The sequence below is a fragment of the Hesperophylax consimilis genome, chromosome 23, assembly GCF_061612785.1.
Source record: "Hesperophylax consimilis isolate HC1 chromosome 23, BYU_Hcon_1.0, whole genome shotgun sequence".
Classification (NCBI taxonomy): Eukaryota; Metazoa; Arthropoda; class Insecta; order Trichoptera; family Limnephilidae; genus Hesperophylax; species Hesperophylax consimilis.
In genome coordinates this window covers 6590146-6609146 of record NC_142858.1, presented here as the reverse complement: position 1 = coordinate 6609146, position 19001 = coordinate 6590146, and the positions used below count along the sequence as shown (strand labels likewise).

Sequence of the window (19001 nt, the reverse complement as noted above, 5' to 3'; positions counted from 1 at the left end):
ATTTAAATTTAATTTATAAAAATCAAAATGTTGGCTTATATCGCCACCCGCACTAAGCATTGCCGCTCGGCCAAAAGGTGTAGGATTTATAAGTAGGCCAATTAATTGTACTTTATTATATTTGTTCATCTACAACGTATTCTAATCGAAACATAATAAAAATATTGTGTGTAGCGGACACATCCTTCAACCCGCCGCTAAGAAAAAAAAAATACCTCTCTAATTTCCTTTTCTTCATATTTTTGCCATCCACTTTCCTATCGCCTTACAATATTTCCTCCTAATATTAAATTTAAAAATTCCGGTTTGATTTTTAAATTCATTGTTTATTCGTAAAAATACAAGCTTTGGAGATAATTTGGGCTTAGCAAGTTGAAAAATATAAAAATAAATGTAAAAAATGCGTATTAAAAAAATAAATAGCAAAATGGTGACGGTGGTGCTGATAAATGCCCAATTCGCATGTTGTAAGCTTATAAACTACTGTGATTTAGGTTGGCGGTATCGGGACTCGAACCCATGCGGCCCCGACCCATGTGATGAATCGTCTGTGATTCTACAACATCAGCTACCACCCGGTTGAAGCAACCCGACAAAATATTCGAACACAATGCACCATTGTTTACATCATGGTCGCGTCATCGTCATCGCGTCATCAATAATGCACATCGGAAAAATTGCATGTCAGTATTATTGTCAAGTCGATAAATAATAAAATTATCTACCGTTGCAATTAATAGATGTCGTTAATCAAAAATAAAAAAAATTCTTCGGTCAGTTCAACGGTTGCACATTATTAATAATAATAGCAAAGGTACAAAACATTAAACTGTATTATCGATAAAATGAAATGAAGTGGTTATTTCTTGTAAGTAAAATTTACTATGGCTTAGAGTTAAAATAATGTGTCACCATAAATCACAGTATTAAGAGAATAGATATTAAAAGTTAACAAACCTAAGAAAAATTGATTTTGTGGTACCATTTTATAGTATCTGCATCGTATGTTATAATAAGATGTTATTATCATCCAAAAGAGGTGCCTACGAAAACTTAACTCTGATCACCGGGATTCATGTAGACCAATTTTTAAAAATCTCAAACTTCTGACAGTGATGGACGTATATATAATGGAGTTATGCCTGTGAGTTTGATCATCTCCAGAAAAATTCCCACAGTAAAACTCAACACATAAACACGCTACAAGGTTCACAGAAAATTTATTAATCCCAAAAGCAAACAAAACCTAATTTCAAAAAAGGACCACACTACATGGCCATTATAAATAAATAGGCCAATTATAACAACCTTCCACGTAGCATCAAACAAATAACCGACATACTTAAATTTAAATCATCACTAAAAATTTTTCTTTTAAAAAAATGTCACTACAACTTAAATGAATACCTTACATAAATTAAATACCTCTGTTTTTTTAAATTTTAAATTTAGATACATTTGTTAACATGTAATTGTTGGGTTATGTAATATAATGTGTATTTGTTGGGTTAGCTGGAAGAAATAGGATGTAACCTATATGCAATACCCTTTGTACTCTGTATTTTTGTGCAGTAAATATTTGTTTGAATTTTTGTACAGTAGTGATAGGTAGAAAGTGTCGGGGACGCCCGAGGAAAATGGCGCAGTCATGTGAAACTAATACATAGGTATGGTGAAATTAGGAGGACGTAATGACCGAAGAAAGGGTTGGGAGGAGAATGTGAGAATGTTGGGAGAGAATGACTCGGAATGAATGGCAGAGGATGTCGATTACACTCGAGAAAACGTAGCGCGATCAAGTAAAAGAAATACTAAACTATTTTAATGCATAAATAATGTATTCCACCTTTACTTCACCCAGTTTTCAGGAACACTAGAACTCACAATCTCTAAACTTTACTCCAAACCATTCAATACATGAGCAACGCCGCGCCGGGTACACGTCATATATAAAATTATTATTAATTTTTGGTATATCTTTCCACGCACTTATGATGATTTCTATACAACACTAAATACATCACCATTACATACGTTTAACCACTGTTGAATTTGACAGCCACCTCTGGTCTGGAGCCCCAAAATACTTGAATGAAAAACCTTGACTCTAGTTGACATTATTGGTTTTTTTATGCTTTTTGGTTGACTTTTGGACTTTATTTTATTTTTCATACCCTTGTTAAGATAGTTTGCTGAATAAGACTATAAATTTTAATGTCTTCAAAGGCGCTAATAAATAACCTCGATTCTACATCATCAATGCATTGATAACTGATTTATTTTTAAAATAGTTAGCAAAATAGTTCACACCTATATAAATATAATTTCTTCCCGTTCAGTCAGCTGTTCTAGTTAAGATTTGAAATCTGATGGCAGCCATTTTGTTATCCGAGCACATGCATTATATTACGATTACACTTTTCTGAGATTATGGAATTGGTTGGTAAAAAGGGAGCAACTGGTGGGAATAGAAATAGCATATTTAATAAGATAACGTTTGAGAAAGCACGCTGTACACCAGAGGTCAGGTTCCAGAGGAGGCAAGATTGTTTCAATATTTGATTGTTTGAGTTAGCTCAGCTTTGTTATGTGAGCGAAATTCTTACGTATTTTCTCATTATTTATGAGCTTTTGAACTCGTAATATCTAGTGTTGTACATGTATAATATATTTGGTCTATTCGATATTCTTTCTGTTTGCCAAAGTTCATTCTGCAAAGACCGTTGAGGCGAGGCTCTGACAAACCATTCATTCAGAACTAAATTAATGTTAGCGCTAAAACTTGTTATAACAAATGTGCTCTCCGTTGTGATTTGTAATTTAAATAAGTCCCCACGCATTAGCGAGACTTCTAACTTCTTGAGAGAATGTTTCAAACTCGCTGTAATTTATGGAATATGTTTCATTCGATAAAAAAAAAAATTATTTGTCTCGAGATCTTCAAAAATATTTTAGTAAAATTTTTGATTAGAATCTGTTCCAGAAGAATTGAGCCAATTTTGACTTTGAACGTCTGGAATTTTACCGAGTTGATAATGTTTTAATAAGATTAAAGTTCTCTAAACTAATACATGATGGCAAAATCACTCTTAAACAATTTATTTTATTTAAAAAAAGGCAATGACGCTTTAGCAAAAAAAAATTGTTATTATTTTTGCAGGGCGTGTTTTCTTTTCGTTTACAATGACACTCATAACTTTACTGTAAAATAAAAAAAAAATTAGCAAACGACGGCAAAAATTAAAAAGTAAACAATATTAATGTTGGAATTATTTTCACAATTCTAACATAGCTTTAAACGTGCCAAAACAAACTGTGAAAGGCATGTAATAATGTTTGTAGCTTACTTCGTCATTAAAAAAATAAAATAACCGACGCCGGAAAAGCAAAATGGCGTAAACGACAAATTGGTCAAAAAAGTTTTTGACCTATTCAATTATGAACAATTTTTGACACATTAATTTGTCGCTTACGCCCTTTTGAGTTTGCGGCTTCGATATGATTTCGGCTTTGCCTTCGCAAGAACGAGCGAAGGTCAGGCGTCACCCCAATATAATGACCTTCGCTAAGCGCCCTGGCAATTGAATCATATTAAATCGTTATGTTGTATTTAGGAATAAAATGAAGCAGCGCGACTGTTCCGACCCGGCCCTAATAGGCAATTCTCTGCCGCCCCGGGCCGCCTAGCGGTTGTCAGATGTCTGCCCAACTTTTCTACCATTGCGTAGAGTTTTAACGAATTCACCAACTCTGGATGAACCAATGATACACTCGTATAACAAGCTCGTAAATAATTGAGGGAATCTTGAGGGAATGTGTTATTTTGGACGCGCATAGTAAATTTCTTTTCAACCGAGAGGAATATGAGCTCTCGTACTTTAAACGAAGGAGAGTGAATTCATATGTATAAATTATTATTTTTTTCCACGTTGTTTTTGCTATTTTTTCTAACATTAAAAGTGTTGAAATTAAAGTGAAGGATAGTGAACTCGCTTGTGAAACTATGAAGTTACCAATAAATAGTTTTTTTTAATATCTGTTTCTTATAACACAAAATGATAACATCACAGAATAAATAATTCTAAACGTTTTTTTAAACATCGTGGTTGGTAAAGGAATAATTTGATGAAATATTTTTTTTTTCAACCATCTTGTGAAGAAAGAAGGGGGTTCATTCCTGGGGTAAGGCCACCTGGTTAGTGAAAAGTTTAAGTGATAGGGAATAGGTTAAATGTACAAATTAGTTGTTAAGCGTCCTTGAGGTGATTTTCACAGGAAAACGGCAATACTAAACATTATTATTATTATTAAAATCTCCACTGAAATGCTTTGAGTAGGTAAGTATCTCGGACTGGCTTAATACCTAATATTATGCTTATAATAAGTTACAGACACTTTCTGGCAATTGATATAGTTGTAACAAGATGTCTCGGCAATGGATTACACGAATCCTTATTTAGTTGTCCTTAATTACTAATTAATTTTTCTTTAACTATTTTTGCATTTTCACATATCTATTGTACAATAAATAGGTATGTATTTCTATATGGGACGTGTGGGATTGCACTAACTCCACACATTCTTGAATAAAAACATATTATTATTCTATTGAAACTATATTTGATTTATGATTTTACTTGATACTGCAATATATTATCTGATTTCACTTTCACAATTATAATTAACTCGAGCTTAAACGGCTTCTAGAATTACTTCATAAATTAAATTATCTAAATCCCCAAACCTTGCATTATTTCGCTGTATTTATTTATTTTTCTGAAAGCACTTAAATTCAAAATTTTATATTTATGACATTATATAACAACATTTTGACAAACAATTCAATGTCAATTTCAACATTGATCGAGAAATGCCCATTCTACGCTAATAGTACCAAAAACAATCAATAACTTCGTTCAGATACTCCAAACAACGTACCTACGTCAGCCGTTCTCAACTAAAAAGTAAATTAATAAAATCTTAAACATTGATGTGAAGGCTCGAATACATACCTAATTTTGGTCAAAATTGATTTCATAGAGATGATTTTGCCCTTTTGACTGCTTCATTATTTATTTGATATTTATTGTCGGATCAAATTTTATTGTTTAATACCTTTTTAAATATAAAGACAAGAACTACCTGTAGCTTCCACTTGAACTCTTGAACGATGATTTCTGACATCAGAAAGTGTGCATAACTGGATTTTCTTGGACAACTCATAATTTTTGGCGGGCAAAGTCTCTTTCAACGCTAGTTATGGAAGCTTGCAATATCTGTTATATTTTTCCACTCTTCGGTATGAAAAAATAGTTCTGAATTCTCAAGAAAATCCGGATAGTAAGTAACTCTGTTAGTAAAAAAAATTAATATATTTATAACCTTAAAATATTTTAAATGCTATCAGTAGTGATTAGATAAAATCCATGCCTTTCATAAAAATCTTTTTTGTACATGGTAACGTACGTACCTAACAACTTTCGACATTCCTTCCTGTCCCTTTTTGTCGACCCTTGCGAGGTAAAAATCACTAACGAGCTGATTATAAGCAGAACAAACGATCATTTCTGTCACTATCCACACCCAAATGTAACTAGATGTTGGGTGGCATTCAAGCACCATCCGATATGTGGTTTGTTAGTGTGAAAAAACAGATGCAATTCAAAATGAAATCCGAAGAACGGTGGCTTTCAAGCAACATCCGATCACGTGGTTTGTTAGTGTGGTAAAAGAGGTTCTTCAAAATTATATCTGAGGACGGGTGGCGTTCAAACAAAATCCGATCACGTGGTCGGTTAGTGTAGAAAACAGAGGTAATACAAAATGATATCTGAGTCAATCAATCACCATCCGATCACGTGGTTTGTTAATGTGGAGTTCAAACAAAAATAAGATCTAAGGACCGTGGTTCGGTCCACTGGTGAGAGTTGTTGGAAATACGATAACAGGTGGAATTCATGCAACATGCATGGTTTGTTGATGTAAAAAAATCAGAGCTCACACACATATGAGATCTGAAGACTTCTGGTGGGTTGAGAGGTACAAAAAAACATCTGCAAAAATAGATGTTGGGGGGATTTCTATTGTCTGTATTCAATTCTGGACGTATAAAGACAGATGCAATAAAAATAACACGGTAAAGCTCGTGTGCGATTGTTATTCTGCGAATTCTAGATGCAAGCCTCGTACTTTGCAATCACTCGCCCGTAAACCTGACTGGATGATGGGCTTTATGCCATGGTCTTAATTGTTTAATTTAATATGCGTCCGCGCTATAATTATCAAGAAAGTTTTCTTGATGACAAGCGGAAACCAATTCTTTCTAAGGCAAATAATTTAATGGAGATTTTTTTATTGACAGGTAGGTAGGAATTGTTCCCGCAACAGCGCCTAAGAACTGATGTAATAAAAACTAACCAACAATATTTAGAGATGCTGGTATACCACATCTCTGCCTTGCCACACATTTTGCTTCATCCACATTCATAAATCCCATCAAACATATTCATGTTAAATTACCAATACATTTGAATCAATTAACCGTGCAATATTATTCTGGGACGTCCCTAATAAAATATTATCTCCTTCCGAATTTGTGCGTCAATTATTAACCTCCCGACGTTGCACTAGGACTAGGTAAGAGCTATCGGAGTTCAAAGTTCAAAACACAGAAAATTCACTCAGGTAGATCATTTCTACTGCAGATTTTTGCTATAAATTTGACTATCTGTTGTAAAGTTGATTATATTTTTTATGATATACCTCAAGATCCCTTGACTTGTCGTAAAATAATAGGAGATTGGGAATAATCCCGTTCAGCGACGTAGCGAGATGATGGGTTAAGTTTTATGTCACCGATCTACACAGATAACAATGCTGAACACATTATTACTTTCGTAGTCACTCCTGGCTGAGAAAAACATAAAGTTGCGCCAATGCGCCACCAGTAAATAACCGGACGCGTCTATAGTAAAAAAAATGACATTTGCGAGTGTGTGTGTCTGTGATTGATTGTAATTCTGTAATAACATAACATTTTAAGAAAAAAATGTTTTAACTGTCATTTTAAAAATTGTAATCGACATAATATTTTTTTATCCAGAATTTTTTTATCTTACACGGTGTCCGGAAACTTATATCTAGTACAAGCAGCAAGCTAGAAAATCAAACGTGGATTAGCTTTTGTAGCATTTTTTTGTTATTTGTTTTTGGGGTGTTATGCCGTGTTGCGCTAACTCCTTCTTTAGCTAACGTTTCGGAGAACATTGCAGTGTCCATCATCAGGGCAGATGTGTTATTTGGTAACATAAATAACACATCTGCTCTGATGATGGACACTGCAATGCTGTCCGAAACGTTGGCTAAAGAAGAAGTTAGCGCAACACGGAATAACACCCCAAAACCAAATAACAAAAATACTTTTGGCCGTGAAAATCTAAAATCATATTTTTGTAGCATTATTTTTTTTTGATTCGAGGTTTTGTTTTCTAGTAACTCGAGTCTGAAGTTGGAATTTTTTTTGGTAAATTAGAACGATTGCTACTAAGCGTAGACCCGGTTACAAAAAATTTAATCTCCTTGGATGCTGAATATAGTAAAAAATCGTAAACATTAGTAGCATCGATGTTAATTTATTTTAGTGCTAAAGGAGATTAAGGATGCCCCTAGACGAGATACTTTAGTTGCGACAACTATTTCTTAAAGTAAATACAAAAAAAACTAAAATATCATTAATGTATTAGTAGTAAGTACTTATTACCTAAGAGGAAAATTGGTAATACGTATAAAGTTTGAATTCGGAACAGTCTTCGAATACTTTATAAATAATCGTTCAGCCGTTGCTGTGATGATCAAATGATGCTGTTGCTGCCAACCACTGCTAAAAAAGTCTTCCAACTAAAAAGTCTCTCGAGATTTTTATAGCCGCAACTAAAGTAACTCATCTGCTCTAACATTTTTGTTGGTGGTGAAGTTTGTTGAATGGCAACTATAATGTCCAGATAAAATTTTGAAAGTCTCAATCAAGTCACCCCTATTCGCTTCTTTCTTTTAGCGTCGGTAATTTTAGTTATTTGAGTCTATCTTCATTTTGTCGGTCTCTCTTATTCTTGGTATTTTTGTAAATCGTTTATGTACCTTCTCTATTACATCTATATCCTTGACTAAATATGGAGTCTATGTTTTGAAAGGATATTCCGGGAGAGGTCGCACATATGTTATGTATATTTTAAAGGTCATGTCGAAAACTTTAGTTGTGCATAATATCTTGACATTTTCCTACCTGTTTGTGGTTTTCCCTCTGCATGGTGAGCCTTGCCTCAATGCAGTTACGCGTTTCTAAAAAAGTCTGTCTCTGGGCGATCTCCCTCGGGGAGTGCGTCATCACCCCGCAGATATTGCTGATGCCGAACACCACCAGGTTGCACGCCATCTGTGGACCAAATTATTTACTATTAATTTAACATTATCACATGATTTAAAAAAAAAACACTCGGTTTTAACCACTTTTAACTTTTAACCGATATGTTTCGTAGGCAATGGTTACTGTCTTAAGGTTTTTTTTCCAATATTTTTCACAGTATTTTTTTAATTCATAAATACACATTTTCAGAATAAAAAAATACATACAAATAAAATGTTTAAAAATGTAATTAAAATGGTAGTCATTGCCGGTGCGTGGGTAGTATAAAAATTACCAAGCGAGTTGTTATGTAAATTTTATTGATGTATTGAGAAGTAAGGAAGGGAATTGGGTAAAGATATTGTCCTAGTAAGACACTACTATTCAGAATATAAACTTGATAAGACAATATATTTTTAAAATGTTGTCTAATCTTTATCTCCTCATCTCCATAGATCCCTTCGGCCTCACAGTGCCTTAGAATGGCTTAGCCCTCACTGAGAAATATGAGTAATGCTAATGAATTAAAAACGTGATTGCAGGCCATTAACTAATTAAATACTAGTATATTCAAAATAAATAAGAACGAATGTTCATGCAACAGCGTTTATCCTTATAAATATAATGACGAAATGCGAAAATATTAGAGTTTTTATGAACACCAGATTCGACATGTCATAAAAAATTCATGTTTTAATGAAAGTTTGTTATGTTCAGTTTTAATCAGAAATACGAATAATTTTACTAGATTTTTAATAAATTAGCAATATTTTATTTCAGTAAGTTTTCTACGTGTATGCGCTATAGAAATTTTGTGCGGTAGTCACATACGTATATCATATTTAACACACCTATTGATTCCAAGATTGTTTATTGGCAGGGTAAAAGTTCGTAACAAAAGTATACCTACACAGGTAGATACCCATACGTAATGGCTACTAAAATGGCTTCGATGGCTGCTTTATTTTATATTTATAAAAGGTTCCGTTTTACTAAAGAGAATCATGAATTAACCTTACTTTTGATACCTCTCCGGTATTATAATTCCCCATTTAATAGGCTGGCGGCTTCCGCGCCAGTAACCGCCCTTATCGGATTATGAATCACTTTTATCATCGGCAGAGGAAATTGTCTTACATAATATTTCACTGCACTGGGAGAAGATTATTATCATTGTCGCCATCTACCAAAGAGATAACTAACGAGGAACTCAAGGAGACATGATTTAACGAGACGTAAGTTCCCGCCGCGGCGCAGTTTCTCAATTTATTCACAGTGTTTTATGATTGTACTCCGTAACGCTTATTTAATTATTTGCTTTATATTTTTTTGATCGTCGGATATTTAAATGTGGTACTTTAAGTATGGTACTGTATATTATCTGCCTTTAAAACTTATAAATAAATTAGAATAATAACATAATATATACATTCTAGCATCACGTTCATCAATCAAATGCAATGTATATATTGCTTTGTATTGGTGATCGACGAACCGGTGGATGCTCTGTGGATCTGTAAGACATAAATTGATAATAGTTTCACTAGTCTAAAGTTAGTAATAAAATAGATCATTGTAGAAATAAATTATATATTTGTACAGCACTCTTGAGGTTAATTTACACAAAAAGGGTGCTTTACAAATAATCTAAATATTATTATTTATTTATTACAATTGTTTTTTAAGAAAAAGGTCGCGCAGCCCATTCTGTTAATTAATACTGGGACAATAAAGGTGCGTGGGTGGTCCCTAGGGATGTGAACTCGTTGCCTCCAGCTTTCAGCTTCCAGCCAAGCGTGATTCTGGAACTCCGCGATCTTTAAAGCACTTTTGTTTGCTTGAGGCTTTCTCCGGAATACTTTCTCCGCGTTTCCTAATTATGGGTTAAACATGTTTGCCCACCTAACTAACGAACCACCGCTTCTCTTTCTCCATATTTTTCTTATAGGAAGTCTGAAGACGGGAAGCTATAAAATTCTCTACACATGGAGAAAAATGGCCTGTTAAAAAAGTGACAGCATGCCAACTTCCTGATGATAAAATATTAGTGATTCAGAATATAACGAAAACACGTGTTCTTTTCCTAATATACACTTCGTGACGGAATGCTACAATATCAGTATTTGTATGAACACGTGTTCCGCCGTACTCATAAAACATTCGGTTTTCACTGATATTTTTTTAGAACTGTTTCAATTCGTTCTTTAAAAGCCTACAGTCCTATTTTTTAACAGGAAAACAAATAACTTGACCAGATTTTTAATAAATTAACAGACTAACTAACTAACTAACTAACCATCACGCCGTTTCCCCGCAGGGGAAGGCAAAGATGACGGACCGCCAAACAACTCGGTTCTCGTTCTTGCCTCATTCACGTTCATACATCGTCTCATACATACTCTTCTATTATTCTGACTCTTGACATGGCACGACTCGAGTATCTGATTCACTTGATCGTGCCATGTCTTCCTCGGGCGTCCCCGACTTCTGCTACCATTCGCATTTGCATCATACATCCTGCTTACACTCCTTTCTTTGATCATTCACTCTACATGCCCAAACCATCTAAGCGACCCTTTCTTAGTAAATAAATCTTCAACTTTCTTAATAAATTAACAGTATTTCACATTAGTTAATTTTCTCACTGCAGGCACGCATTCCATGCTTCGCTAGTTTCATGTCTCACAGAACTATATTGTGAACTGCATAGTTTCTCACTGCAGGCACGCATTCCATGCTTCGCTCGTTTCATGTCTCACAGGGTTAGTAAGAGAACTATATTGTGAACTGCATAGTTTCTAACTGCAGGCACGCATTCCATGCTTCACTCGTTTCATGTCTCACTGGGTTAGTAACAGAACTATATTGTGAACTGCATAGTTTCTAACTGCAGGCACGCATTCCATGCTTCACTCGTTTCATGTCTCACTGGGTTTGTAACAGAACTGTATTGTGAACTGCATAGTTTCTCACTGCAGGCACGCATTCCATGCTTCGCTCGTTTCATGTCTCACAGGGTTAGTAACAGAACTATATTGTGAACTGCATAGTTTCTCACTGCAGGCACGCATTCCATGCTTCACTCGTTTCATGTCTCACAGGGTTAGTAAAAGAACTATATTGTGAACAGCATAGTTTCTCACTGCAGGCACGCATTTCATGCTTCACTCGTTTTATGTCTCACAGGGTTAGTAACAGAACTATATTGTGAACTGCATAGTTTCTAACTGCAGGTACGCATTTCATGCTTCACTCGTTTCATGTCTCACAGGGTTAGTAAAAGAACTATATTGTGAACAGCATAGTTTCTCACTGCAGGCACGCATTTCATGCTTCACTCGTTTTATGTCTCACAGGGTTAGTAACAGAACTATATTGTGAACTGCATAGTTTCTAACTGCAGGTACGCATTTCATGCTTCACTCGTTTCATGTCTCACAGGGTTAGGTAAAGAACTATATTGTGAACAGCATAGTTTCTCACTGCAGGCACGAATTCCATGCTTTGCTCGTTTCATGTCTCACAATGTTAGTAACAGAACTATATTGTGAACTGCATAGTTTCTTAACTCAATTTAAGAGGCATCTACTTTCAGTTTTCATCCAACCTACATTACCGCAAAACAACCACAATTGCCCGGAGCCAATTATGACTACGGCAATCCTTCTTTGGTAGATGTTTTTTTTTTGTATTTCACCATCCGCATTATAGTTTATCCACAGGAAAACGTAAATTAATAAATAAACAGATACCCGCAATGGGTAGAAAACTCTGCTATTTTATCCGATTTATATAAGTCAAAGGTTCGAGTGACGAATAGTAAATTTAAATTTCATAAATAAATAAATATTAAATAAACAAAAAATATGTACACTTTATCCTATAAATAAGCTATCAAGAGGATGGTGAAATACCCCCTAAATGACGTAGTAAATAAAGCAATAATACAGGTTATGGAATGTTTGAAAGTATCCGAGTCTTCAGATTTACCCACTTAACACAGCATCAACCAATATACAAACGTTTTGTTTTTCATGTCTATTGACATGAAAAAGAGTGTCCGTGACGTATGACGAACGGGTGTCGCATAGCGGAAACGGGGCGGGCGGCGTGTATTTGATTTGCATACGAATCTACAGTTTTATACCGAGATTTATGAAATTTTTTGACACTTACCCTTAAAAACAATAGAAAATTTATTGACTAAATAAGATTTTGAAAAACACCACGTAAAAGACAATATATTTATAAACTTTATACATTAATTAGTTCATAAAAGAACTGAATTAATCGAATGGGATTTATTATTCCGGAGTAAATCCTCAATATTAATGGGACTTGTCGTATTTATGGTCGAAAGGAATAGTGATGAACCCAAATCTAGGAATTGTGTGGATTAAAGCTACCCTTTTAGTAGACCTTAAACAAATGTTTTAATAAGTAGTCAAATAGTTTCCTTTATTTGCTGGTGTTATATACTCGTACCTTTATTCCTCGAGGTTTAAGAGAACAAAAACATAAAACTGGTAGCGTGTTCATTATTTTATATTTAATACAATATATAATGCGTCAGTTGGGCGATGATTTTCGGCCGTTTATTAGGCTGGCCGCATACATACGTTTTCCGTATTCGATTTCCGAATTCGTTTTCCGTATTTGGAATTCCGTGAGACTAGCGCAAACGTTCGTTTTTCTTCATTCGGAATGTATAAACGTCAGAACCAGTGTTGCCAACAAGGGCGATATATTGCCATTTAGGCTACTCAGAGCGAGAATCGGCGCCGAAAAAATCTAAAAGGCGACTGGTCGCCAATTAAGCTACTTCAAAAATCTATCTTAAGCTACTTCATCAATTTTAAATATTCCCCGAAATTCTCTAGCCACCCCCCCCCCCACGAAATTTTTATTTTCACGTAAAAACATCAATTTTAAACATGTCCCACCTAACAGCAAATTCGGCTACTTTACGCTACCTTATGTATGAGAAACGGTGATATTAGGTCAAGATCCGTTGGCAACACTGAATTACTGAACGTAAATTTCCGAACGTTTGCGTCGGCACAAACAAAGTGTATGCAAGAGCTGCGTTCCGCATGACGTCATTAGGTTTTTTCCATTCGGTTTCTCCGAGCGCGCCGGCTCGCATTCGGAACGTGCGTAAGGAATTTGTTCCGTTCGGAACTAAAACGAACGTGTGCGGCAGTTAATGTATTTTCTACTGATTCCGTGCATTCGGATGTCCGAATACGGAAAATGAATTCGGAAATCGAATACGGAAAACGTATGTATGCGGCCAGCCTTAAGGATTTTTAAGTCAAAGACGAATGAAATTTAAGCATTTATTACAAATCAGAATAGTGTTAACTTATTATAGATAAGAGAAGTGATCATTTGAAGTATAAGCTAAAATATGGAACAATCGAACCTACTGCAGACCGCCTTAATATTTTTATTATTAATCAGAAAAATGTTCATTTGACGTATAAACTAAAATATTGAACCCACGAACCTACTGCAGACTGCCTTAACATTTTTATTATAAATCAAAATAGTGTTCATTTGACGAATAAACTAAAATATAGAACCCAGGAGCCTACTGCAGACCGCCTAAACATTTAAACTATAAATCATAGTATTCATTTGAAGTATTAACTAAAATGAAGAACCCACGAGCCGAGTGCAAACCGCCTTAACATTTTTATTATAAATCATAGTATTCATTTGACGTATAAACTAAAAATATATAACCCACGAACCTTCAACAAACCGCCTAAATATTATTATTATAAATCAGAATAATGTTCATTTGACATATAAAATAAAATATAGAAAACACTTGCCTACTGCAGACCGCCTTAACATTTATAGTATAAACAAGAATAATATTCATTCGACGTTTTAACTAAAATAAAGAACCCACTAGCCTACTGCAGACCGCCTAGCATTATTATTATTAATCAGAATAGTGTTCATTTTACGTATGAACTAAAATATTAAACCCACGATCCTACGGCAGACCACCTTTATATTTTTATTACAAATGAGAAGAGTGTTCGTTTGACGTATAACCTAAAATAAAGTACATACGAGCCAGCTGCAGACCGCCTTGACATTTTTATTGTAAATCAGAATGGTGTTAATTTGACGTATAAACTAAAATATAAAACCCACGAGCCTACTGCAGACCACCTAATTTTTTTTATTATAAATCAAAATAGTGTTCATTTGACGAATAAACTAAAATTTAGAACCCAGGAGCCTACTGCAGACCGTCTTAACATTTTAACTATAAATCATAGTATTCATTTGACGTATACACTAAAAATATATAACCCACGAACCTTCAACAAACCGCCTAAATATTATTATTATAAATCAGAATAATGTTCATTTGACGTATAAAATAAAATATAGAAAACACGTGCCTACTGCAGACCGAATTAATATTGATAGTAAAAACTAGAATAATATTCATTCGACGTTTAAACTAAAATATAGAACCCACTAGCCTACTGCAGACCGCCTAACATTTTAATTATAAATCAGAATAGTGTTCATTTTACGTATGAACTAAAATATTATACCCACGAGCCTACGCCAGACCGCCTTTATATTTTTATTACAAATGAGAAGAGTGTTCGTTTGACGTATAAACTAAAATAAAGTACATACGAGCCAGCTGCAGACCGCCTTAACATTTTTATTATTTATCAGAATAGTGTTCATTTGACGAATAAACTAAAATGCAAATCCCACGAACCTACTGCAGACCACCTAAATATTTTTATTTTAAATAAGAATATTGTTAATTTGATGTATAAACTAAAATAAAGAACCCACAAGCCTATTGCAGACCGCCTATACATTTTTATTATTAATCAGAATATTGTTAATTTGACGTATTAACTAAAACAAAGAACCCACGAGCCTACTAAAGACCGCATTAACATTTTTATTATAAATCAGAATAGTGTTCATTTCACGTATAAACTTAAATTTAAAACCCTCAAGCCTACTGCAGACCGCCTTAACATTTTTATTATAAATCAGAATAATGTTCATATGACGTATAAACTAAAATAAAGTACATACGAGCCTACTGCAGACCGCCTTAACAATTTTATTTTAAATCAAAATAGTGTTCATTTGACGTATAAACTAAAATATAGAACCCACGAGTCTACTGCAGACCGCCTTAACAATTTTATTTTAAATCAAAATAGTGTTCATTTGACGTATAAACTAAATAATAGAACCCACGAGTCTACTGCAGACCGCCTTAACATTTTCGTGCCTTGCTTTCATGCTGTGCATTTGAAATAATAAGTTACATTCCATAAGTTCAAATTAGAACTATTAAAACGGCCACCATCTTGAACCCGGAAAAAAAAATTATCTATCGACGAAACGCAAAACGGTTGAGTTAAAATAGGACCTTTCTAGGCTTTATCAATTAGCTTGGTATGTATTTACTGATCACGTATTATCAACAGAAAAATCTATTCATATGAATTTTTCTTAGCCAACTGAAAACACATGCAAGGGTATCATTGTAATTATTATACTAAATATAATAAGCATTAATTGTCGAATAAGCAGTACTTTTAAATATTGAATTATTTGGCAGGTTGGAAATAAGTCGACGTAGCTCAGTGGTCCAGAGCACCTGACCGGACATCAGAAGGTGCGGGTATAATTCCCGTCGGTGGCATTTATTTTTACTCCGGAGATATTTTCAATTAAATAATAATAATATATTTAACAAAAAATATTCAACAAAACATAATTATGCGGAAACTTTGACTAGCTTACTAGGAATGGATCCTGTTTTAGGCCAGTTAAATTGACAAATTTAGTTGTACGGATATTTCAGGCGAATAATTAATGCTTATTATAATTTGTTATCCTTTGTGCTATGCATAAAAACCTTGTTTTATGAACATTACCTTATCATAAAAAAATATTTTGTTACCATGAAAAAATATTATAATATTAACCATTTCATTTTGGTATTCCTGCTGAGAGTTATCGATAGATGAATTCATCCATTGTTCATTTATCGAGGAATTTTGGAAAAAGATTTTCTGTTACATACAATATGCACGAAGCAATAATGATAAACGAGTAATATTAGAAAATGTACAAATGCATTTTGGTATTCCTGCCGAGGACTATATATTATGCCATTCGATAAATGCCGAATATTTCGAATGATTTTGAAAAAAGATATTCAGTGACAATATCTTATATTGCCATGAAAAGCAATTTATGGAATAATGATAGAATTCTATCAAATGCAGATATGTAGGTATTCCTAGGACCGAACATCGATGCATGAATATATTTCGAACGAGTCATGTAATAACTTCCCTTTGGCGATAAAATGAAACACAATGGCGGGAACGCAACATTATTTTATTTTCAAATGCATTTCATAGAATTTAGCAGAATTTGAAGAATTCATCAAATTTCAACGTAAATTTTCGGGTTCTGTAAAAGTTCTGTTATTATATGATTATAGGCTAGTAGCTTGACAGAGCTGAAATAATAACAGAACTTGAAAAAATCTTTCACAGAACATGAAAATTAACTTTGAAATTTGAAGTATTGTTCAAGTTCTCCGAAACAATCCGTCAAAAGTGAAAGTGACCGAGGGGGGTAGGGTCCCATTAGCTCAGTGGTAGAGCGGTGTCCCGGAAAGACAAGGGTCCTGGGTTCGAGTCCTAGATGTGACCGTATCCTTTTCTGATTTTTCTGTTTCAGATTTTCGTTTAGAAATCGCTAATATTGTCTTCAATAATTATATATTTAGTGAGTTATTCGCTTTGGTACTACTGACCTGTGGCATAACTGTCTTCGGTCTCCCTTATTACGAATACGTTTTACTGGGACATACAACGACATTTTTCTGTTTTAGGTTTGTAGCTTACTCATGATTTTAAAACATCACCTTATCCTGAAAAAGAAATTAGATTTCCTTCACATACATTTACTTTTCTAAATTCATATTATATTTTCCTTTGGTTTATTCTCATAAATGTTCTTTGCATAGCGTGCACACGTAATTTAGTTCGGCGTAGGGAAAACGATTTAAAATTCCAGAGAAATGAGATGATACTGAGTTATCTCATCACCTGGAATACTCATAGAAACATTCATGAAAAATTCCAGGAAACGCTTTGCGTAGTATGGATATTTCAAAACGAGGAATAATATTATATGATATGCTCAATAAAGCGAACACATAGTATAATAACGAATGGAAACAGATCTATCTCTAAATAGTATAAAGCAAACTCACTATCAGCATCTGTTTGTTTGTGTGCTTATTTCTTCAAAACCACGCAACGGATTTTTATTGGGTTTCACTAGCATTTAGTAAATTTCTTCATAAAAGTTGACATATATAATACACGTATATTATATTTGTAGATTAAGTAGTGAAAAAGTTATTATTTTGTAATTAAGTCGTTGACAGAATATTTTCAGGCGCATAGCTAACGTAGCTACATAGCTAACGCTGGCTAGACCTTTAAGATATTAACAATAGAGTACTACGGAATGTTATAGTGATTTATTTATGGGATATTTTTTATCTAACAATTTGGACAGCATTATGCGACACATCTGCCCTGATGATAGACACTGTAAAGTTGTCCGAATTGTATATATTAAAAAAGACCTCACAACCTCATAACTGTACTCCGAACTATTAATAAGTCCCCAAGCAACGCCGGGTACACGTCAGCTTGTATCAAATAAAGCGATGTATGTATGTAAGCGATGTAACGGCCGGCGTGGTCTAGTGGTATATGCTTTTGACTACAGATCCGAAGGTCGCGGGTTCGAACCCGGCGTGCGCAAATAAATTTTATTTGATTAATTTGTGTTATTTCACAATTAATTAATTTAAAATAATATATAGTATATTTGCGGCACGTTCCAGAGTGGAAGATACTCTCAGTATCGCCCTGGTGTAAGACCACCATTCAGAATTGAAACGTTGCTTGAAATGGCTTTAGCCGTGTTTGGTGACCAGATCTGAATAGCCAGGTACTTCCCCACCTTCCTCTTCCCCATCTCCCTCCCCTCCCCAATACCCTCAGCCTCACAACATACCCCAATTGGGGATGCCATAGTCTCACTGGCTCCAGACGGGAGCAGTTGGGACTCTTGTGCGGTATAACTGTAAAAAAAAAAAAATGACTTCAGAGGACTTTACGTGCTTATTGGTTATTCACAGAAAAATCGCATTGCTTTATGATAAATGTTTCGAACAGACCAGAAACCTATTCAAATAAATGTGGGGGAAGAGTTCAAGATGGGGGCGTAATAGAGATGGTGCGTTCAGCTAGAAATATTCATTAAATGTAATCCGTATCGGAAAAGTTTTACGTAAAAATATATGTATCTTGGACTACAGTACGAAATAATTGTAAATGTTAATAACTGTGTTTATGTTTTGTAAAAGCTTAGAAATTCGTAGAACTCCATTTAATATATATTTTTAAATAAAATATAAATCGAATGTAATGGTTTTAGTATCAACCTCTGCAAGTATTTTAGTATTTTGTTATTGTGAGAGGAGTAGAGACATATT

At 34.2% G+C, this 19001-nt stretch overlaps 1 protein-coding gene across 1 annotated transcript in view; it reads right to left on the bottom strand.

Moving 5' to 3' along the window:
- Positions 1 to 19001, bottom strand: part of LOC149412269 (adenylate cyclase type 6) — a 563657-nt gene that overhangs the window by 147169 nt on the left and 397487 nt on the right. The window contains exon 9 of the mRNA XM_089646087.1: positions 8282 to 8431. Within this exon, the coding sequence (XP_089502213.1) occupies positions 8282 to 8431 (150 nt within the window). The remainder of the gene's footprint in view (positions 1 to 8281; positions 8432 to 19001) is intronic.